At 41.6% G+C, this 22,796-nt stretch overlaps 1 protein-coding gene and 1 long non-coding RNA gene across 2 annotated transcripts in view; one reads left to right on the top strand and one right to left on the bottom strand.

Annotated features, from left to right (window-relative positions):
• Positions 1 to 11,172, bottom strand: part of CD55 (CD55 molecule (Cromer blood group)) — a 27,368-nt gene extending 16,196 nt beyond the window's left edge. The window contains 6 exon segments of the mRNA XM_032319247.1: positions 3,265 to 3,453; positions 6,824 to 6,909; positions 7,983 to 8,082; positions 8,488 to 8,679; positions 10,105 to 10,287; positions 11,073 to 11,172. Of these exon segments, the coding sequence (XP_032175138.1) occupies positions 3,265 to 3,453; positions 6,824 to 6,909; positions 7,983 to 8,082; positions 8,488 to 8,679; positions 10,105 to 10,287; positions 11,073 to 11,154 (832 nt within the window). The 5' untranslated portion in view covers positions 11,155 to 11,172.
• Positions 10,545 to 16,774, top strand: LOC116576753. The gene is made up of 3 exons (XR_004280272.1): positions 10,545 to 10,854; positions 10,973 to 11,612; positions 16,668 to 16,774. It is a non-coding gene; the product is annotated as an uncharacterized LOC116576753 (long non-coding RNA).
• The last annotated feature ends 6,022 nt before the right edge of the window (positions 16,775 to 22,796 follow it).

A 22,796-nucleotide genomic window follows, 5' to 3' on the forward strand; every position in this document is an offset into this window, starting at 1 on the left:
GCCAGAACCTTGTAACTTTTAAATTCAATTTACCTTTTATTGCCTTTGGCTCTGTTGTTATTACACACTTGCATTCAACATACCAAACCCCAGTGGATAATACATTTATCATTTTATACAGTCCCTATTCATGTACCTGTTCTAATGTTCATTTTGTCTTGCATTCTCATGTTTTACTTGAGATTATTTTCATTCTACTTGAAGGAATGCCTTTATTTTGTTGTGCTGTGCAGGTCTGGTCTGCTGGGGTAAGTTCTCTCAGTTTTTGTGTGACAACATTTTCATTTGGCAATTTTAAAGGATATATACCCATTGGCTAAAGAATCCTAGGTGAGCACTCATTTTCTTATCCTTAACTTGAAGGCTTTCTTCTCATTGGTCTTTGGCTTCTATAATTTTTGTCGAGATGCCTGTGGTCAGTTTTTGTGTTGCTCCTTTGAAGATAATGTGTCTTTTGTCTCTTTGTGCTTTTATCATTGTTTTGAGTTGCTAAAATTTTTGCCACAAAATGCCGGGAACTGGCTTTATTCTGCTTAGAGTCCTGAGAACCTTTGGAATGTATCGATGTATTTCATCATTTTTGGAGCATTCTGTCATCTCTTTGAATATTTCTGCTCCTCTTTCTCTCTTTTTCTATCTGCCTCTCCTCTTAGCTAACCTATGTTAGAACAGTTTCACATGTCTCAAATACCTCCTAACTTTTGTCTGTACTTTACATTCCCCCCTCTCTTTGTGCTTCTGGGCATTATTAATGAATTTTCCTTCCTGTTCCTAATACTGGGTCCAAATCACTATTAAACCTATCGTGATCTTCATTTCAGATTTTTCATTTTTCAGTTGCAGAACGTCTCCTTGACTCTAATTTTATAGGTTCCAGTTCTTTGCTGAAATTCTTTATTTCTCTCTTCCTTGAAAACCTTAAACATATTAAGTGCTGTTTTAAAGTCTGCTAACTCAGTTTTCTGGATCTCCTTTATCTGGATTTATTTTCCCCTGATTTGGTTATAATTTCTTGCTTCTCTCCATGTCTAATAACTCTTTTACTGTATTACAGATGCTGTATATAAAACATTCAGATGGTATGATCTTCCAAGAGAGGTCTCCTTTTCTGATAAGCAGACTGGTTGGAGGTGATCACACCCTCAGCCCATGAGGGACTGAGCTCAGCCTTAGTAAGACTTAGTAAGACTCAGTCTACTTCTACTCTTGCCTCTGCTCCTTGGGACTTGTCCCCCTGGGCTTTTCATCAACAGCCCAGGAATCTTTATTTCCTCAGCTCTGAGAAACTGTGGGAGATCCAGGTCTGTCCTTCAAAGGTCCCCAGCCCAGCAATCTAGTCTCCTTCCCCACCCACCTTCAAAATGGGCACAACTGTGTTAAGGGGCACAAGAGTGTGTGTTTGATGCAAGCTTCTTCCTATTATATTTGTTGCCCAAATACCATAAGGGTCTGAGAGATTTCATTTTGTACTTTGGAAGCTTTGGGTCAAAGTCCTCAGCTTCCCCTGCAGCCCAAGAAATCAGCAAATGGCCCTTGGGGAAAAACTCACTCTGCACTCAATTTTCGGTGTATTTTTCTAGCCCACCACAACCACTTTGCCAGTTTCTCTCTTTCCTGGCAGTGGTCTTCCTGTGGGTCACGATGGATCCTAGGCCCAGGTGCACTTCAGAGGGGCTTGCCTTCCCTGTCCACTCCCCCAGGAATTCTAGTTCCTTCAGTCCTGGTTGTGCCCACCCTTGTATCTCATGCCTTTCAAAATGGGACTTAAAAAAAAATCTATCCAGATTTTGTGGTTATTTGTAAAGAAAATATTGGCCTACCATGGTCTACTGGGGCACCACCCTAGACTTGTAAACTCTGAATAACAGTTAATTTAATAAAATAGGAGGAAATAAATAAGAGTGTGTCACATAGCCAGATTAAGAAGTGAACCCATATCAAACTTCTCCCATAATTAAATTAAGTCAAATAATATAATGAAATTTTCCCCTTGCAGTTGTCACATCTCCACATCATAATAAGCATTATCATTAGGGGAGTAGAGAGCCAGCACAGTGATCCACTATTGCTGGGAGAGTAAACTGCTACGGTTTCTTTGGAAACAATGTTGGTGACATCCGTCAAAAGTTTAATGCACAGGGGCGCCTGGGTGGCTCAGTGGGTTAAAGCCTCTGCCTTCGGCTCAGGTCATGAACCCAGGATTCAGGGATCGAGCCCCACGTGGGACTCTCTGCTCAGCAGGGAGCCTGCTTCCCTCTCTCTCTGCCTGCCTCTCTGCCTACTTGTGATCTCCATCTTGAAATAAATAAATAAAATCTTTAAAAAAGAAAAGTTTAATGCCCATACATTTGCTCTAGTAACTATGCTACAAGGAATTTATTGTATGAAATATACTTGCACACCTGTGCAATTCCAGATGCCCAGTATTTTTTGCAGTATCTTTTGTAATAATAATTTAAAAAAAAACAACCTGTAATCAAAAACTAAATTTCCCTCAATAGGTTAAATAAATGATATATCCATACAACTGCTACAACTGAAAAAATAAATATGTGTATGTATGTTTATTTTCCAGAACCAAATGGAAACATTTGTGAACAATGGTTACTTCGAAGAGAAGGACTAAGGACAGAGAGATTTCTACTTTACCTCCTATACCCGTCTGCATGGTTTGAACATTACTGTACTGTTGACATATACTATTTGTGACAAACAACTGTTTTTAACAAGCACTGATATTTAAAAATTCATGCTAGCATAATTCCAAGTATAATTACAAAAGGTACTCGAGTCACACTGGCACTTAAATGTCACGTTGCTTAAACAAATCCCGCCAATAGGATCACTAGCGAGATCCCTCAGTTTAGTCTAAGATTCCCTCCTAACCAAATAAAATCAACCATTTTATATGCCTTTTGTATTAACTTATTGAAAGTGATATGGTTAAGAAACAGCAAATGTAAGCGAACTCACTAAAAACATGAGACATGTCACATGCACGTTTGTGTGCGTGTTATGTACCATGGGTATTTATTTTATTCATATGTTACCACATATTCTCCAGTATCAGTGCTTCCTCCTTCTTGGAAAGTCATAGACCCCTCTGAGAATCTGACGAAAAACTGTGCCCCCCTACAAAGATACAAATAGGCGTATATACCACATTCTCCATTCATTTCTCAGGGAGTTCACAGAATCTCTGTAGTCCAAATAGAGACCCACTGGTAATAAGAAAACAAAAATACAACACTGCAAACTCATTACCTTTGCATTCAGGCGGCGGGCCACTCCATTCTCCTTGGTCATCCTTAACAGTACAATAAATAGAGTTCTCTCCGATCAGGGTGAAGCCTTTTATACATTCATATTTTACAGCCTGTTGATACACATAAGTGTTCTGTTGATCTAGAATGACTCCATTGCTAATTTCTGGTGGTTCTGGACAAAAAATTTCTTTAAAAAATTCCAAAATAATTAACATTAATAAAACTTCCAATTACTTACTTTAATAAGTAAGATTAAAGCATGTTAAATAACTTATTTTAAAAAAGTAAAAATCGACCGTTTTTCCTAAGTTCAGCATTATCAACCAGGGAGTTTAGAAATGCCTATTAAGTCATGAGTAGAGTATTTGGAGCTTTGGATACAAATGGTGTAAAACACGAATGCTAACTTTGAGACCAACGTATAGAAGTAAGATTTAGAACATATACGTGAAGCAAGAATTACAATAAAGTCCTCACACATTACGTATCACAGTTGTGCCGGGGAAAGCAAATACTGCCGGAGTTCAGAGGTAAAAGCAGGGCATTTTAGGAGGAAATGGAACTTGAGCTTAATACTAAGATATACCCTTCTGCTAAGACAGCGGAGAACAGGGCATAGCTCTGCATTCCAGGGGAAAGAATGCCAGATGAAAGGAGCCTGGAAATCAAGTGGCATACTTTGGAAGCAGGAATAGATCATTTCGATGTGTCAATATTAAACTTTGACTCTTAGGATAAAAATTTTTTTAAGCATATGTTGACACACTACCTTTTAGTTCAAGTAAATGTACTGAGCAGCTGCATTTGGAAAACAGATACAAGCAGAGTTATTCTGGTCATATTATAAAAAGTGGCCCCTCCCTGGCAGTAGCTCTGATAAAAAAATGCAGTGGCTCACCTTGTCTAGAGCGAGGGAAGCAGTGGGATCACGTGTGTATGTCAACTATGTTGCATCAAGTGGCCTTAGGTAACAGAGAATATTAGCAAACCTGTAAGTAACTTTTAGACCCCTGGCCCCAATCAAAGCCAGGAACCAGAGCAGGCCCATCTGCTTCACACGGGGCTAAGGTGCATGACTGCACATCGCCATCAGTGCCATCCAGAGACTTTCTGAGCACCTAACACATATCAGGCACTGTTCTATAAATGCAGTTGCAAAACTAAATAAAATATTCAGTTGTAGGTCTTAAAATATAGCGACAGGGGCGCCTGGGTGGGTCAGTCAGTTAAGCATCTGCCTTTGGCTCAGGGTGCTGGGATCAAGCCCTCCCCTGGGCTCCCTGATTAGCGGAGAGCCTGCTTCTCCCTCTCCTGCTCCCCCTTCTTGTGTTCTGTCAAATAAATAAATAAAATCTTTAAGATGAAATAAAATACAGTGACGAAAAAGATTCAAAGATTTTCATTTTAATGCAAAGTGGCGAGGCTTATCACAGAAGTGTGCACCATGGTGTGGAAAGCTAGAACAGTTAACCAGCAGGGATGTCCCGGAAAGCTTCTAGAAGGTCTATCAGAGCAAACCCATAATAAGGAAAAAAAAAAAAAAAAGGAAAGAAAGAAAAGAAAAGAAAAAGGAAAAGAAACAAAGGAAAACAAAAAGCTAAGCAAAGAAGGGGCTGAAGGGCATTCCAAGCAGGGGCAGTAGCAGAGGGAAAAATAGGGAGGTTTGCGTGGATAGAGCCTAAAGTATGAGGGCAAGACGTGAGCATGAGGTGGGCATACCATGGTGACCCTTGTACGCTTTACTAAGGAGTCTGGACTTTGTGATGAGCAGACATGTACAAGCTTTAGGATCCATGTATCAGATGGATCACTTTGGGGAGAATTTGGATCAAACATCAATGGAGTCCAAGAATGGGGGCCACTGCATTCAGTGTCACCTTGAACTCAGACAAGCGGGACTTCTGCACCAGCTCCCACACTTTAAGAGGCTGTGGCCCTCTTCTGACTATGCTTCTCCCCACCAGTGGGGTATCTGCAGGGCTGAAGGTATGCTCCCTGAGAGCTGTTCCCCTACCCCACTGTAAATCATGCTCTAGGAAGTGGCCCTTGGAATTCCCTCTTTTTTTCTTTTTCTTTTAATATGGAATACTATAAATTTGTATGTTATCATTGAAGGGCCATGCTAATCTTCTATCATTCCAATTTTAGTATGTATGTCACATGGTCCCAATTGTGGAGAACAGTCTATACTTCTGATATGTACACCTGTAGTCCAAAGTTCAGAGACACGGATGGGGGGAAAGGTCTCAAGGTACATGTCTTGGGGCGTGTGGGCCAAGCTGTGTAGGTACATGCATTAGAGGCTTATCACAGTGCCAGAGCGGATACATATTCGAGTAAATTTGCTGTCCAAACGCACTTTAGTATCACTTACAACATCCCTTACTAGACGGTGGAAATGGTAAAGGTGGGTGGTGGGTAGTAATGCTGAAAATTTTGAAGTACTAGTAATGGGAAAAAGGGGAGTAGCAGACATAGGAGGGTAGAGCTCAAGATGGTGTGCCAAGGGTGTCCCTGGGTGCGACCAGCTCACCCCTGCAAGCTCTTTGTTGGCCAGACTTCCTTTTGTACGTCTCCCTATCATCTGACCCCATACCTTCCCCACCACAGTGTGTACCACAGTGTGTCAAGCAAGACTCACCTGTCAATTCCATTAAGCCTAGTCTAGTTTTCTGCTCCTAATAACAACAAAAACTTGAACTTAGTGATAATTTTTTTTAAGATTTTATTTATTTATTTGACAGAGAGAGAGAGAGATCACAAGTAGGCAGAGAGGCAGGCAGAGAGAGAGAGAAAGAGAGAGAAGCAGGCTCCCTGCTGAGCACAGAGCCCCATGTGGGGCTCGATCCCAGGACCCTGGGATCATGACTTGAGCTGAAGGCAGAGGCTTCAACCCACTGAGCCACCTGAACCGAACTTAGTGATAATTTTAATAAAGTTGGGAGAAATAATAAAGCCTACATTTTTAAGCGTTGCATTTTTTCTTAAGAAAAAAAAATATGTTGCACATATTTTACTCTTCTCAATTTTCAGGAGACATATGTCTTTAGTGGATATAAATTTGACTGGATATATGCATTTTTAAAAAATATTTATTTATTTTTATTTTTTTTAGAGATTTTATTTATTTATTTGAAAGAGAGAGTGAGAGAGAAAGAGAGAGCATGAGAGAGGAGAGGGTCAGAGGGAGAAGCAGACCTCCTGCTGAGCTGGAAGTCTGATGCAGGACTTGATCCTGGGACTCCAGGATCATGACCCAAGCCAAAGGCAGTCGATTAACCAACTGAGCCACCCAGGCACCCGTGGATACATGCATTTATGATACTATTTCTATACCCTATCTCCCTCAGAAAATAAGATTCCTAAGGGCAGAAATCATATTTCTTCTTTATTGTATAACTTATTTCTCTAATCATGAAAAAAATCAATCCCATTTCAAAATATTTATAGGCAATTAGCTCAGTTCATAATCGTAAAAGAGGCAATACTGAATCCTAGAAAAATGATGAGTTTGACGTCCAACTAACTAGAGAGTTTAGGGTTTTTTTCAGTCTTACCTTGGCATTCAGGCAATGGATCACTCCATCCAACATTGTCCTTTACAATGGAACAGTAACTAGAAGCTGCACCGACTAATCTATACCTAAACCAATGAGGGGAGGAAACAAGTTAGGTCCCATCCACACATTTGGTTTCCCTTAAATTCTCCAAAATGTCATCTTAAAATATTTACTACACCAGTAGAGGGAGACAAAACAACAGCTGATCAAAATTCACATGGCCATTTAAAGGAAAAGAAAAAATTAAATTATAAAAGGTGATATCCAAAGGGTAAAAAAGTGTAAGACACAAAAAGTTTTTTATCTGGGTGGGGTCCTCGTGAGAAAACAGGAAAGTGTTCTGAAACATTTAAAGTGATATAGATGCTTGAATATTTTATATTTCTGAATTCTAAAGATCAACAGAGGCTTCACAGAATAATAGAACATACTTATATTTTAGGGGCTCCAGGTACTTCCCAGATTTGATATTAATCCTATCAACGATCCAAGCATCTCTGTTTTGTACAGGAGACACATGATATTGATATTTTTAATTTTGTAAAGAGCAGGAACACCCACATATACACAAAGTAAAATAACATAATTCAATTTGCAGATATTAAAGAGAAAATGAACATTAAAAGTTTCCAGCTGTCTCTGAGACACTAAGGAGACCCAAAGAGTGAGTTCCTTTCCCTACATAGAGAACTCAGAGAAGACCTCAGGCCAGCATGACATTTTTACACTAGGAGTAAATGTTTTTAACACATAATATTTTGTAACAGGCAGTTTGCATACAGAAAAAAAAATATGCAAATTCATTATTTAGGTAAAGTAAGGATTGGTTTCATTTGAACATTTGAAGGATTTAATTTCTGCAAGTGCCAACCTATTACAAGATTTTTCCTTTACTACTTACATTTAAATTTTATAACTAATCATATATGTACTAAAAATCTAACAGTAGAGAGAATTTGGTGTTATAGGAAATTGTCCTTTCTTGCCTCCATTTTATTAAACTTAACCATGACGGCCTCATGATGAAAGATCTTTGAGCACAGGAGCTGGTTGACGAGCTTGTAAACACTCACCACGAATCTAAAAACTTCCACCTTAAGTCCTAATTGGTTTTTGCATTTGTTAGAGTATAAAGATGGAGTATGCCAAAACTTACCCCTCGTTACACGAGAAGTGGATAACTGCAGCATACAATATGTCAGTTGGAATGCTGACATGACCATGTCTTAAATCTCCAGGATTAGGACATGATTTTCCTAGAAGAGAGCTCAAATTGATTTTTTTTTTCATTAAATTATCAGGTACTTCTAAGCAGATCCATCATCTGAACTACCAACATTTCTTATCCTTAAACTTCTAAAATCCTGCCTTCATTTTGTAAGTTTCAAATAACACACCAGATTTCGAATATACACTTATTACATTTTAGGTAACCTTAAACTAATTAAATGGGAAATCTGTGAGTAAATGAATACTCCCACCTCACAAGTATTTAGCTGGCCTAATTTAAGACAAAATTATAAAATTACTTGGATGGCTCTTTTCAGAATCATACTCAAAGTAATAATATGGACACAAAGACTTCAGCATGAGTGAAGAAAGAAATATTATTTCCCCAAATAACCCTACGATTACGAATACTCTGTAAAAATCATACTCACTTTTACAAAATTCATCGGGTTTGGACCATGTAAAATTCGGAAGGCAAGTTAGTTTTCCTGAGAGAAGATGGTCCCTTTGGTAGCCAGGTCGGCATTCATATTCCACAATGGAACCCACTGGGAAATAATTCTGTTTGGTGAAAGACTTTTTGAGAGATGCAAATTGTAGCCTGGTTGGAACGTCACAGCTACCTAAAAGTATTAACAAAAGCACAATGTAACTAAAACCACCTTCTTTGACAATCTAGGTTTAATGATCCAGAATTATCTGGACCTTAGGTCACCCCCTTTTCTGTACTTCTTCATACACATTTGATATTTAACTGTATTAATATCACTATGACACTTACAGCGCATCAAGCATACTCACATATATACTTCTATTTCCTAAGTAGTCAATTTGGCACCTAGATATCACCACGCCCGCAGTTCAGGAAATATAACCCATTATAGTTGCCTGGCACAATTCTGCCCATGACCCCTGCCTGCCCAAAGGAGGACAGGGCTGAGAGCAGAACAGTGTTTCCTTCAGACCCCCTGGGGCTAATGTCTGAACAACAACAATAACTAACAATGATAGCTAATATTTATTCGATACTTCTCCATGTTTTATACACATAAACTCATTTCATTCTCACAACAACCCAGAAGTCCATGAATCAGGTGAGCCAGTGGTGTACAAAGAAGTACTTATAAATGGTAACATCTGGGCAAATGTTAATGTGTAGAGACATGGTAGAGGGGACGGGGCATTGGATTTATAGCCCAAAGACTGAAGTTGGTACCCTGGCTCTCCTGAGTAAGAACTGCTGATTTCAAGAAGTTACTTAATTTCTGGGGGTCTGTCTCCCCAGAGTACTTCCTGACTGAAGAATGGAAATAAGGGTCCCTACTCCAGGCATGGGGTTGTCTACCCATGGAGACGTCAATGGAGTCAGCTATGCAGAAGCATTGTAAACTCTAAAACATAATACATGTGCAAAGGCTTAAGTACTTCAACCACTGCCTTCTGTCCTGCACACACAAAACCCAAAGGTTCAAGCTGATGTCACACCTGGTTTTATAAAATACTTGAGGCAGTTTCTAGAATTCCCATACATTCCAGGACTCCAGATGGTCCAAGGCTAGGTCCTTACCTTTACTCGTTTCTGTCAAAGCTACCATAGGACTATGAATCTAGTGATAGATTTCAAGGGAAATACAGGGAGCTTTTTAAAAGGCTACCACAGAGTTGTGCTTGATGAGTCCTACTTTACAAAATGAAACTTAAGAACACAGAAAACTATGTTATGTGTCACGGGGTGATTGCCAAACATATTCATATATAATGTACTCCCTAAATTGTACCTATTGTTTATTTTCTCTATTAGTTCAGGAGTTCAGGAGTTATTTTCTCTATTAGTTCAGAAAGCCCAAACCTGTTAATGAAGAAGCAGGATCTATTCTGGGGAGGAATGTCAATTAGCTGCAGCGGGAAATGCCAGGTATACATACCCTGGGATTTCATAATGCTTGAAAACTATCAATTACCACTCATGCTGAAGAGGGATAAAAGTAAACTACGCAGCAGATACATTCCATTCCCATAATGTATATATACAAAAATGAAGAGCTTACGGTTACAAAATTCTGCCACCTCTGACCATTTATTGTTGAGACAGACCACGGAGTCTGCCTTGCCAGGAACTTTTACAAAGCCTTCTTTACATTTGTATGTTACTGTGCTTTCTTCAGGAAAACTCTGGCGGTCACCCACACTTTGTATGGCATTAGGTACCTCTGGGGGAAAGCTGCAGTCACCTAGGGAGGGAAATAAAAGAAAAGAAAAGCAGAACTGAAGGAAATGACACTTTTCAGTTCAGAGCAACATTCTTTTTGCAAGACGAGTGAGGGAAGCAGCCAAAGGCTTCTGAGGCACAGGTAACATTTCCATCCAGTGGCTGAACCGACATACCGAAGACTTGCTAGGCTGCCTGTCTTGTCAATTAATTCAGTATTAAAATAAGGAATCGACCCTTTTCTTTCAATATTTAAAAAAAAAAAGCGGTTTAGAATTGATCCTGTCACTAAGCGCACAATACAGACAGACGCCCCCGGGGAACGTCTCACCTGTTAGAGAAGACGGGCTAACATGCCGCGTCCCCAGCAGCCCACAAGTGGACTCCGTTTAAGAGGCGACAGAGGTCAGCTGTGGCCTCCCACTGCTAAAGAGATGTTGGGGGACTGAGAATTCACTCTTCGAGCCCAGCCCTTTGGCTTCCCCAGGTGTGCCTGCTCCGCCAACTCAGCCCGCGCTTCCTCAACGGTCCCCCCAACTCCCGAAGTCACGCCAGCTGGGGTCCAGCTCAGCAAGACCCCAAACTGCAGGTTAGCAGCGGAGATCCCGTCCCCGTCCCCAAGGGATCGTGCTAGTAGGCGCTCTGAGCCGTACGGGTGGAGGATTACGGGAACAATTTACCCATGCCCACATTCCTCACCTCCCCAGGTCCCCAGACTTCTCGGTTGTCACGGAGACGGATCCCGCCCCTCCCACCCAGCCTCAGGGTTCCCCCGGCGGGGCTGGGCCCCCCCCAGCCCCCACTCACCCTGCGCCGTAGGCGGACACAGCAGCAGCAGCAGCGGCAGCAGCAGCAGCGGCGGGGCGCTGAGCCCGCCGAGGAGGCACATGGCGCGCGGGGACCGGGACCGGAGTTAAGTGGAAGCTCGCTCCAGCAAGCAGCGGTAAGTAGCAGCAGCGCCTAGCTGTACCGCCAGGCGGGTTAAATTAGCGCCTGGGCGGGGCTGGGGCTGTGAATCACAAAGGGTGGGGCGAGGAGACTGGCGGGGGAGAGTGTGCCGGCACCAGGTGCCGCGCCGCGCGAGCGCCGGGGAGGGGTGCTCTCGCGGTCGCCTCCCCTAGAGACCCTGGACTGGGGACCGCGGATAATGGGCCGGGAGTGGGGCTCCCCCGCCGGTCGCCTGGACTCTCTTTTTCTCTTTGCTAGGGCGGGGCCTGCGAAGAGCTCCCATCTGGACGTGTAAATATCTGCTTTCCAAGTAAACAGAACGCTGGGGGGAACCGAGGAGAGGGGCGTGGCTCAAGTGGGAAGGGCTTTGCTGCCCGGAAATCTGCATTAGGTTGAGAGGTAATTCAGCGCTCCCGAGTGCTGCCGGGCTGAACAGAAAGTGCCTGAGCAGAGAGTGCGGTGGGTTCCCAAGTAGCCCCTGGAAACATAGAGTGCGCCCACCCAGGGACCCGGTGCCTTCAACTGGAGGTCTGTCAGATGCCAACAAGGGATAGGAAAAAATAGGAAAAAACAGCGTTGTCTCCTAGCACACTCGGTAATCTGAAAACAGCAAGTGGGAAATGGCCCAAGAAAACAGGTCAAGCAATACAGCAGGGAGTGACCATTGTTCATGCTATGTTTTGGGTGGGAATCAGTTTTCTCGCCAGGGTACTCCTTATTCAGGGAGGACAGCTCATGCATTCCGCTTTGGGACTATTCTGGTCAGACTGTCGGGAGAGACGCACTGTCCTGTGGAGTGTGCCTGTGTGATGGGAGGAGAGAAAAATGCCAAAACAAAAACCAAGCGCCAGAAAACTAAATGATAGGGTGGTGGTTTTAAGAGGAAGGTTTGTTAAATATATTCCAGTGGTTTGCAAGACTAGCCACACATTAGAGTTACACGGGGGAGCTTTAAAAAAAAAAAAAAAAATCCAGAGGCTCAAGCTACACCTCAGACGAGTTAGATTAGAATCTCTGGGGATGGGAAGGGGGCAGCAGGATTATTTAAAGAATTCCAGGTGATTACATTGGGCAGCACAAATCTATATAAGGCTGGTCAGAGTAAAGGTCTTCCCTCCCACCCACCCCGGTCTGGCTCTGTCCCTGTCAGAAACAGGAAAGGACATTTATGGAAGGGCCAGTTACTCCTCTTCATGGAGAGTAACCCCAAGAACATTTCCCTTTAGTAATTAACCTGAGTCTGGTTAGCGGAGTCTATCCTCAGTTTCCTATCCCCTGGAATACCTTCCCTGGTTCAGTGAAATCCTTGACTTGGAAATGCATCTTGGTCCATGGGTCAGATGTGGGGTATTTGTGGCATCTAGTCTTGATATTCTTTCCTAAATGTTTTTGATCACTCTTTTTCGGTTAGTAAGAGCTTTATAAGAAGGAAAATAACAGTTTTCTCTGTTTCTCTGGCTCATGTTTACTGTAGCAAAATGAATAAACCTTGTATTACTGAGTGCTGGAACCAATTGTATAGGGATTCCGGGGAAGGAACTCTTATAGGTTTTCATGGAAACCTATCAGTATTAAGACATTCTAGAATTTAGAAGTTGAGGGACTTTTAAAATGATATAGTCTTGGGCCGCCTGCATGGCTCAGTCAGTTAAGCATCTGCCTTCAGCTCAGGTCAGGATCTCAGGGTCTTGGGCTCCTGCATCAGGCTCCCTGCTCAGCGGGGAGTGTGCTTCTCCCTCTGCCTCTTGTGCTCTCTCTCTCACTCTCTCTCAAATAAATAAATAAAATCTTTTAAAAAATAAAAAATAAAATTATCTAGCATGATCCTCTTATTTGATTTTAAAACACTTTGCTTTTACTTCCATATGTGATATAAAAAACACAAAGTATATCAGGGCCCAGCAGTGTTTTAGAATTGATACCAGATCTTTGTTTATTCTCCCATGACTTTATCCACCATTCCTTTCTGTTCCACCATTATAGGCTGGCAATCTTTATTCCTGCTTGAGCTCAGAGAATTGGTGTGAAAGGCAAGGTAGCATTATGGAAAAGAGCTGAAGGTCAAGGCCAGTTATGGAGCTGTTGGAAGACTTAACATCAAGGCCCATTAGAGCTCTCTGTTTATTAAGTGATTTTAAGTAATACCTTTTTATTCAGGAAAACAATGAGCTCTGGATAGTGGTTTTTTTTTTTTTAAGATTTTATTTATTTATTTGATAGAAATAGACACAGTGAGAGAGGGAACACAAGCAGAGGGATTGGGAAAGGGAGAAGCAAGCTTCCTGCTGAGCAGGGAGCCCGATGTAGGGCTCGATCCCAGAACCCTGGGATCATGACCTGAGCCGAAGGCAGACGCTTAACGACTGAGCCACCCAGGCGCCCCTGGATAGTGTTTTTAAAAAAAGATCTCTAGCACCCAGTTTAGCTACACTAAGTGCTCTATACATTCACCTTCTCAAATATTTTGTTCTTGGTATTACTTTTTTTAAAAAAAGGAACTTTTCCGAGAATAACTGGGTGGGACTCTTTAGTCATACTATGACCACCCTCCTCCCCAAAAAATTTCAACATTCTAGGCGTAAAGGGAAAGAAAGAAATCCACTACCATTTACTCAATTTAGAAAAAAGATCTGTGACAAAATTCTATGCATTAAGAAAAAAGAAATATGCAAGTCTGTAACTTACTGAGAATTATTTTAAATAATGGCTTCAATGTGTGGTGTTCTACTCATTTCATACACATGACACCATGTCACCAACACCATTTCACCAAGTGGAGATAATTGCTCACATATTACAGATGAGGAAAAAAACTGAAAAGCTAAGTAATTTTCCAAAATCCATGCAGCTAATAAGTGACCCAAGCCCGAATCTACACCAAGTTCGTCATTTCAAAATCTGGACTTCTCTATCTCTACACCACTAAGTTCTTTTCATTGGACCCACTTGGCGAAGGTTTCTTTTATGTAGAGGACACTGAATTCAGTACTTTGGGGGCTGCTTTGGGAACGCAGCTGCTTCTGGTGTCAGCAGTTGACCCAAGTCTTCCATACTTGATCTTCCAAAAGCGAGCTGTGTATTCTCATTGAGTTACTCTACCCCTTAAAGCCTCATTCTTACATTGACTAAGCAAAAATATGGGACTGAAAGAGCCTCTATAGAGCCTTCCAATTCCAACACAATAAGTTTATGTAATTAGGTCAAAAATATTTTTTAAGATAGCAGATAAGTGTATGACTTTGGCAGAAGTAAAAGAACATGGCTCTCACCCTGTCCCAGGAACCATACAACGACTAAATCAGAGACTTTTCGTGAACTGGGAAGCACACTGCATTCAGAGGCATGTTAAGAATGTGCCAATACTTGTGTCCAAGAATCTATAATCTACTAGGGAGGTTTTATGTGATCAATGAGGTGAGAATGCCATCGCCAATGTAGGGCGGGGTGGGGGGTCAAAAAGAGAGAGAAGACCATGGTTATTGGGGTGGAGGAGGATAAGGGCCCAGGGATTCAGCTAAATGTGATGAATGAACATCAGTGCAAAGGGAGAAAACATGAAAGGTGATAAGAATGAGCACGTACTTGCAGTCAGGAAAAGATTAGTTGCTGCCAAGAATAGTTAAAGGCTTAAGGAAGAACATCGGGGAGCTCACTAGAGCAGTGGAAGAAGGGATTGAAGAGGCTGAGAGACATTCTGCCAAGAGGTGTAAGAGCTTTAAACACGAGGCTTCATCCTTTTCTGCACCCCGGAAGCACAGAGGGACTGTAGACGATTTAAGCAGGGAGGTCCAAGGTTAGCTGGGAAGTCACACGCAAGATGGTGCCAGGGGAGCGACTGTGTCAGGAAAGACCCAATTTCCCTAACTGTGCAATTATTCAGGCTATTAAGTGTGGAGAACGGAAATGTCTTTAGTTTTAGTTTTCAAATGAATAAATTTATGTAAAGAAACAGTCTTGTTACGCTACAAAACCCCTGACATAATTACTATAACCACGTAAGTGTTCCTGTCTGTCCTGATCAAAAGTGTTTTGAAGGAAGAACCCACAGAATTTGCTGAGTGATTAGATAAGGAAAAAGAGGGGGGAAAGAGCGTTAAGGATGACTCAGAGGTTTGGTGTCTGTGAGATGAGGGGCCCTTTTTAGAAGAACCACCCATTCCTGAATCAAGAGGGAATTCAGGGAAGAAATAACCAATTTGGCTGCACAGTGGCTCAATGTCAACTCCCTTGGCAGGGGTCCGTGTGCAGACCGGTGTACAGCACAAGACTGGCATACAGGGGGACTGAGGCAGAGCCTGGATGAGACAGGGCTGTGGGCAAGGGGACCAAGGGAGAGAGTGTGAACTGAAACTCACAAACAGGCAACCCCCCACATTCGAGTAGAGACAACAAAAGCGGAAGGAGAGGGGAGGGGAAAAGGAAGAGGATAGTGCAATTTCCTGAAAGCCCAGAGATACAAAACCGTGAGCCAAATATGATCACTCTAGTTGCAGGTGAGGCAATTGGTGTTCAGGGAAGTTAAGTAACTGGTCCCAGACCCTAAGGCTGGTGGGGGTGGAGCTTGGCTTAGGTTCTTAGACCCTCTGTTACATTGCTCAGGCAGTATCTCATCCGGGAAGCCTCCCCTGCTTACAGTGTCAGACCCAGTCCCTTCCTCTACACTACCCAAAGTACTCCATGTGTCGGTCAGTCCTCCCGTCCAAGAGATCCATCTGTTTCATATTCGCATTCTGAACTCGGCCTCGAAACGATTCCCAACTAATTTTAACATGGCCAGGGAAAAACAAAAAACTTTCTATTGAGGTATTTTGCCATGCAGCTGCAAATGAGGGCAGCAGTACTCTGCAGAGTAAGTGGCGTACTTTTAATTAATTAATTAATATTTAAAATCTTTTATTATGTTCAGGTTGCTCCCACATAGTACATCATTCATTTTTGATGTGGTGTTCAATGACTCATTTATTGCATACGACGCCCAGTGCTCATCACAACACATGCCCTCCGTAATACCTATCACCCTGTTACCTTATCCCCCCCACCCATTCCCCTCTGAAACCCTCAGTTTGGTTCCCGGAGTCCAGAGTCTCTCATGGATCCTCTCCCTCTCCGATTTCTCTGCCTTCAGCCTCCCTTCCCTTCCCCTGTGGTCCTCCTCCCCCCTCCATAAGTCCCACCAATGAGTGAAACCATATGGTAATTGTCTTTCTCTGCATGACTTACTTCACTCAGCATAATCCCCTCCTGTTCCATCCATGTGGATGCAAACAGAGGGTGTTCATCCTTTTTGGTAGCTCAGTAATTATTCCTATATGTAAATTCTATATGTAAATTGTGTATTTAAAAAAAAAAAGTAGCAGACCCCTATTTCTCCTGAAGGAAGGTCATTCTCCAGGACTTCGCTAATCAGGTTATCCTCACACTATAGCCCATATGGCGTTTGTTTTTTCTCACTAGGTCAACGTTCAGCAGTCCCCAGTAAAGTGGCCTAATCTGTGACATTTTCATCTGCCCTGCCCTAGGCTTCCCTTGACCAACGGAAGTGTAATGCCTGACTCACGTAAGGAAATGTTTCTTTGCCAAGCCCTAATTTTCTGAGGTTGCAATGAAATTTTGCCGAAGTAGAGGAAGTGGTGGCAGGAGCCAGAAAAAATTATGTGGGGGGTGTGTGTGTGTGTGTGTGTGTGCGCGCGCGCATGCATGCGCTATGTGTATGTGTATTTGTGTGTGTGTGGTGTATGTATGTGTAAATGTGACTGTGTGAACTGTGTGTGTGTACCATATGTATGTGTATTTGTGTGTGTGGTGTATGTGTGTAAATGTTAGTGTGTGGAGTGCGTGTGTTTATAATATGTATGTGTATTTGTGTGTGTGCTGTGTATGTATGTGTGTAAATGTGAATGTGTGTACCATACGTATTTGTGCGTGTGCGGTGTATGTATGTGTGTGAATGTGAATGTGTGTGAGTGCTATATGTATGTGTATTTGTGTGTGTGTGGTGTATGTATGTGTGTAAATGTGAGTGTGTGTGTGTGTGTGTGTGTGCGCGATGGGTGACAACACAGCACAGGGACATAGTGGGTGGCTTTGGGAGTCAAACTGACTTCATCTGCATTAGTCGGGCATTACTGACTTTCTGTGTGGTCTGGTTTTCAAACCGCTCTGTACCACACATTCCTCATTCATAAAACAGGTGTGATAGTATTACCTACGTCCTCGAGTTTCTGTGAAGGATAAATGAGATAACATATGTAAGCTTTTGGTGTGTGGCTTGGCATACAGTAAATACTCAACAAATATTAGCAATAATCGATGGCAATGACTGACGCGAATGAACACTTCATAGACCAGAACCTGCCCCCGCTTCTCATCTAATCTAGAAAAAGGGACATGTCATGGCACAGAATCTGAAAAATCTATAAGAGAAGTAGAAAATATGCAGATGCTGGTTGTGATGAGATGCTGATAGTGATGAGATCATTCATTCTCCTTATGCTCTCCCCACCCAGTAGAATCTGTTCTTTGGCAAAGATAAGGTCATTTGCAAAGGTTCAGATTTGTTTACGCATTGTCCGCTTTCCCTCCCTCCACTGTAGTCCATCTGCATTTTGTTTGCCTTGATTTATGATCTTTCAAATTAAGAAGCAGAACTACACTCATGAGAATCGTGCAAAGATGAGGAGAGAAGAAAGAAATTTGCATTTAAGGATCATGTACTATGAGCTCCTAGTTTGAGACCTAACCTCCCTGCTTACCCATTACCTCAATGCCGTGAGGAATCTATTATGACATCCACTTTGACTTGAAGAAACAGTGGTTCAGAGGGAAAATGACTAGACCAAAGGATGTAGACAGCTAAGCCAAGATTCAAACCCAGATCTAAGTAGCTCTGAAATTACGTTCCTCCCACCACGTGTGTCCCCTTATAGTTGTTGGTGCATAATTAAGGCTAAATGTGTCCTTGATGTGTCTCAGGAGTATTCATTAGTGGGTAAATATTTTCCTACCACTTTTCTGTCAGTTGTCAAATGAAAGTCATTTGCCCAAATGATGAGCACTTCCCTGGGATAAATTGTTCTTTCTTTCTTTCTTTTTTTTTTTTTTTTTAAGATTTTATTTATTTATTTGACAGACAAGTAGGCAGAGAGGCAGGCAGAGAGAGAGGAAAGGAAGCAGGCTCCCTACTGAGCAGAGAACCCGATGCGGGGCTCAATCCCAGGACCCCAGGATCATGACCTGAGCCGAAGGCAGAGGCTTCAACCCACTGAGCCACCCAGGCGCCCCTAAATTGTTCTTTCTGATACAAAGCCAAACAGGTTGCGATAAAGACCGTTCACTTCGAGCAAACAATAATTGCAATTAGTCTTGGAAATGGTACTCTTTTCCTCAAGAGGAGGAAAAGACCACGTCCACCTCTGAGAATTCTGTAATACTCCTTCTTTCTCCCTCCTGTACGTCACTACTCGCATTTCAGAGCACTCAGATTCTCCTTGCTGGTACTTTCTTTGTTTATTCTGCCATGTATAGGCTAATTGAGGTTCAAGTCTATAACCCAGGGAGATTTGAACTTATTGAGGGCAAGTATAATGTCTAATTTATCTTTCTATCTTTTACTTTCTAATGTAATACCATGCACAGTGTAGGCACTGAATAAATGTTTGGTAAATTATAGTTATTAATCTGTCTTTATGACTTTAGGATTTATGGACTCATTCAATAAAATATTAACATCATCCCTAAAGACATTATTTCAACCTCTGGCCATTTTTCTTTCTTACTTCATAGTTAGGTAAGCTTTCCCTACCAGATCAGAATTTTAATATGTAGAAAAGAAAGAATCTCCTGGGAGTAAGGAGCCTATATACAGTGATTCTGAGTTTATATAGGAAATATATGGAAGTGAGCTCATTTTCATATTCATCACCTGCCTCTCTAATTCAAATCTGCTTTACCTCAAAGAATGGTACCATTATCCACCTGCCCCTCGGTGCCTGCACATCTGTTGCTTGAAGACATTTTACAGAAGAAGATATTGGAATGGCTCAAATAAGCACAAGGAAAGAAAAAAGTTCAACATGGTCATTCATCAGGGAAATGCAAATCAAAAGCACAGTGAGTTACTACTAAATACCCACTAGAATAATGAAAATTTTAAAAGACTTAAAAAAATCTAGGTATTGGGAAGGATACAGAACCACTGAAATGACTCCCATTCCTTGCTGATGAGAATATAAAATGATACAACCATTTTGGAAGATACTCTGGGGACTTCTTATAAAGTGAAACAGATACCTTATGACCCAATGGTTACATTTCTGAGTGTTGACCCAGGGAGTAAGAACATGCCTCCAAAAGACTTGCACATAAATGTTTATAGCAATTTTATTCATAATAGCCACAAGTGAAAACAATTCACATGTCCATCAACAGCTGGAAAGATAAACCAGTTGTTGTACTTCCATACTCTGGAACTTCTGTACAATGACTCAGCATTGAAAAGAAACATATTAGGGATCTACAAAATTTGGACAGATCTCAAAACTTCCTGAGCAAGAGATGCTAGAGACATGAGAATATATACCATATGATTCCATTTATGTGATCTTCTAGAACATAAAAGACTAATGAACTGTGGCAGAAATCAAATTAGTGACTGTTTGGAGTAAGGAGTATAAAAGGGTAGGAGGACTGACTACAAAAGGGTGAGAGGAAACTTTGGGGGCACAATGAAAATATTCTTTCTATATATTGGTTGGGGTTGGGTTACATTATATTTCTAAACATTTATCAACACTCATCAAACTGAATAAATGTCCATCCATATGAGAATGGATAAAGAAGATGTGGTATCTATGTACAATGGAATAGCATGCAGCCACAAAAAAGGATGAGATTCTGCCACTTGTGACAACGTAGATGGACCTAGAGCATATAATGTTAAGTGAAGTCAGACTGAGAAATACGAATACCATATGATTTCACTTATATGTGGAATCTAAAAAAAAGCATAAACAAAAAGCAGAATCAGAATGATAAATACAGAGAACAAACTGATGGTTGCCAGAGGGGTGGGGGTGGGAGGACGGGCAAAATGGGTGAAGGAGAGTGGGAGATACAGGCTTCTAGTTGTGGAAGGAGTGAGTCATGGGAATAAATTAATAAGAAATATAGTCAGTAATATTGTAATAGTGCTATATGGTGACAGTTGGTAGCTACACTTGTGGTAAACAAAACATAATGTATAAACTTGTTGAATCACTACATTGCACCCCTAAAAGTAATGTTACATTGTATGCCAACCATATTCAAGTAAAAAAAAAATAATGTTTCCATTTGTAATTTGTAATTCCAGTCTGTAATTCCATTTATGTAAATTACACCTCAAAAAAGTTGATTTAAAAAAAAACACAAAATGGGGGCGCCTGGGTGGCTCAGTGGGTTAAGCCTCTGCCTTCAGCTCGGGTCATGATCTCAGGGTCCTGGGATCGAGGCCCACATCGGGCTCTCTGCTGAGTGGGGAGTCTGCTTCCCACCCCCCTCTGCCTGCCTCTCTGCCTACTTGTGATCTCTCTCTCTCTATCTGTCAAATAAATAAATAAAATCTTAAACAAACAAACAACAACAACAAAAACACAAAATGAATTCCAAGACTTCGGTTCTGGAATTTGTGGGCTTTAGCCAGAAAGCACCAAGTAAGTTATTATGCCAAGGACAGCACAATCCAACATACTTTTCTTCTTTTTGCCCCCTAATTCAGTAAATCAGTTTTAAGTAATGTTAACCTTGCTTATGAAATAGTCTTAGTCTATATGGAACAAGATTAGTTGGTTTTGCTGACTCCCAAAAAACTGAATTATTACATATATACGAGGAAATTGATAGGACAAAAAAAAATTTTTAAGCATGTTAGATCAACCTTTTGATTTGGATGGTATAACCCTGGTTGTTTACTATATTCTGAGAAGCACAGGATCAGATCAGAGGGCCCACCATTACCAGGACAACCATGGAACCTTCCAGGATGACTTTGCACCAAACGAGAACCAAGGAGATTCCATTATCCGTATGGTTTCCACCCCAGTCTGCTTTGTCCACTCCATCTGAGGGGCTGGTGATGTTTTCAGAGCAAGTGAGGGGAGTTTCTGGCTCTTTTGCAAATGACCTCTCCCTTGCTCCCTGAATCACCACTAAATCGTGTGCCTGGATAATGTGGAGGACGGAAGTGATGACAGCAACAATTAAGATATGTATGAGACACTTAATGGCCCCTGGGGAATTTTTCATTGACATCCCAGTTAATCCGCAGATGCAGTCTGTGAGGTAGTTGTTAGGACCATCTCCCAGCAAATTTCAAGCATTGTAACTAGTCCAAAGTCATACATCTGGTAATGATCAGGGCAAAACTTGAACCCAAATCATCTGACCTCAGATTTGGTGCTTTGTGCATCAGGCCCTCACACTTCACAACACACTAGAAAATGAAAAGCTGACCCCTGTAGGCACCAGGGTTCACTTGCCACCAGAATTTTCACTGCTGTTGCCAGGGCTACTAACTGGCTTAGATATCTCTTCTTAATGGTGTCTACCATTTCTATTAATTCAGAATTTTCAAACAGCAATGTGATGAATTAAGAATAATTGCATACTTCAGAATGTACTATGTGCACACTCCTAGTGAACTTAAATGTAGATACATATAAATAAGTTTAAATGCAACATAAAAACACACAAATATAGGTATAACTATAGTGTGCTTTTGATGTTAATTACCAGCCCTAGTTTGCTTCCTGAGATGTTTTCTATGCTCTGGTTAATTTCCCCAGAGTCATTATCAGTCCTCCTTCAGGTACAGTAGTGTGGTTAAAAAACGGTCATTTTGTTGCCTCACTAAAGTTTTGCTATTTAACTGTTTCATCCCCATGTAAATAGAAGTTATGTTTAACCTGGTCATTTTTTTTCATTGTCCATTGTTTTTCACAGAGATTTTTTTTTTTTTAAAGATTTAATTTATTTATTTGACAGAGAGAAATCACAGGTAAGCAGAGAGGCAGGCAGAGAGAGGAGGAAGCAGGCTTCTCGCGGAGCAGAGAGCCCGATGCGGGGCTCGATCCCAGGACGCTGGGATCATGACCTGAGCCGAAAGCAGAGGCTTTAACCCACTGAGCCACCCAGGCGCCCCTTCACAGAGATTTTTATCTACGAAACAAGCCTAAGGAGGTAATTCATAATATAGAAAAAAGATCTTAAGCAGATAGATAACACTATGTAAAAAGAAAATTTAGAATGTGCTTAAATGCCATTATATTTAGGGGAGCAGTTGGGTGGCTCAGATGATTAAGCCTCCAATTCTTGATTTCGGTTCAGGGTATGATCTCAGGGTTCTGGGTCGAGCCCCAGGGTCGATCGGGTCCACGTTCAGCACGGATGGAATCTGCTTGACTTTCTCTCCCTCTGTCCCTCCTCCCCCCTTACTAAATAAATAAACCTTTTTTTTTTTAAAGATTTTATTTATTTATCAGAGAGAGGGGGGGAGAGAGCGAGCACAGGCAGACAGAATGGCAGGCAGAGGCAGAGGGAGAAGCAGGC

Source organism: Mustela erminea, chromosome 17, assembly GCF_009829155.1.
Source record: "Mustela erminea isolate mMusErm1 chromosome 17, mMusErm1.Pri, whole genome shotgun sequence".
Classification (NCBI taxonomy): Eukaryota; Metazoa; Chordata; class Mammalia; order Carnivora; family Mustelidae; genus Mustela; species Mustela erminea.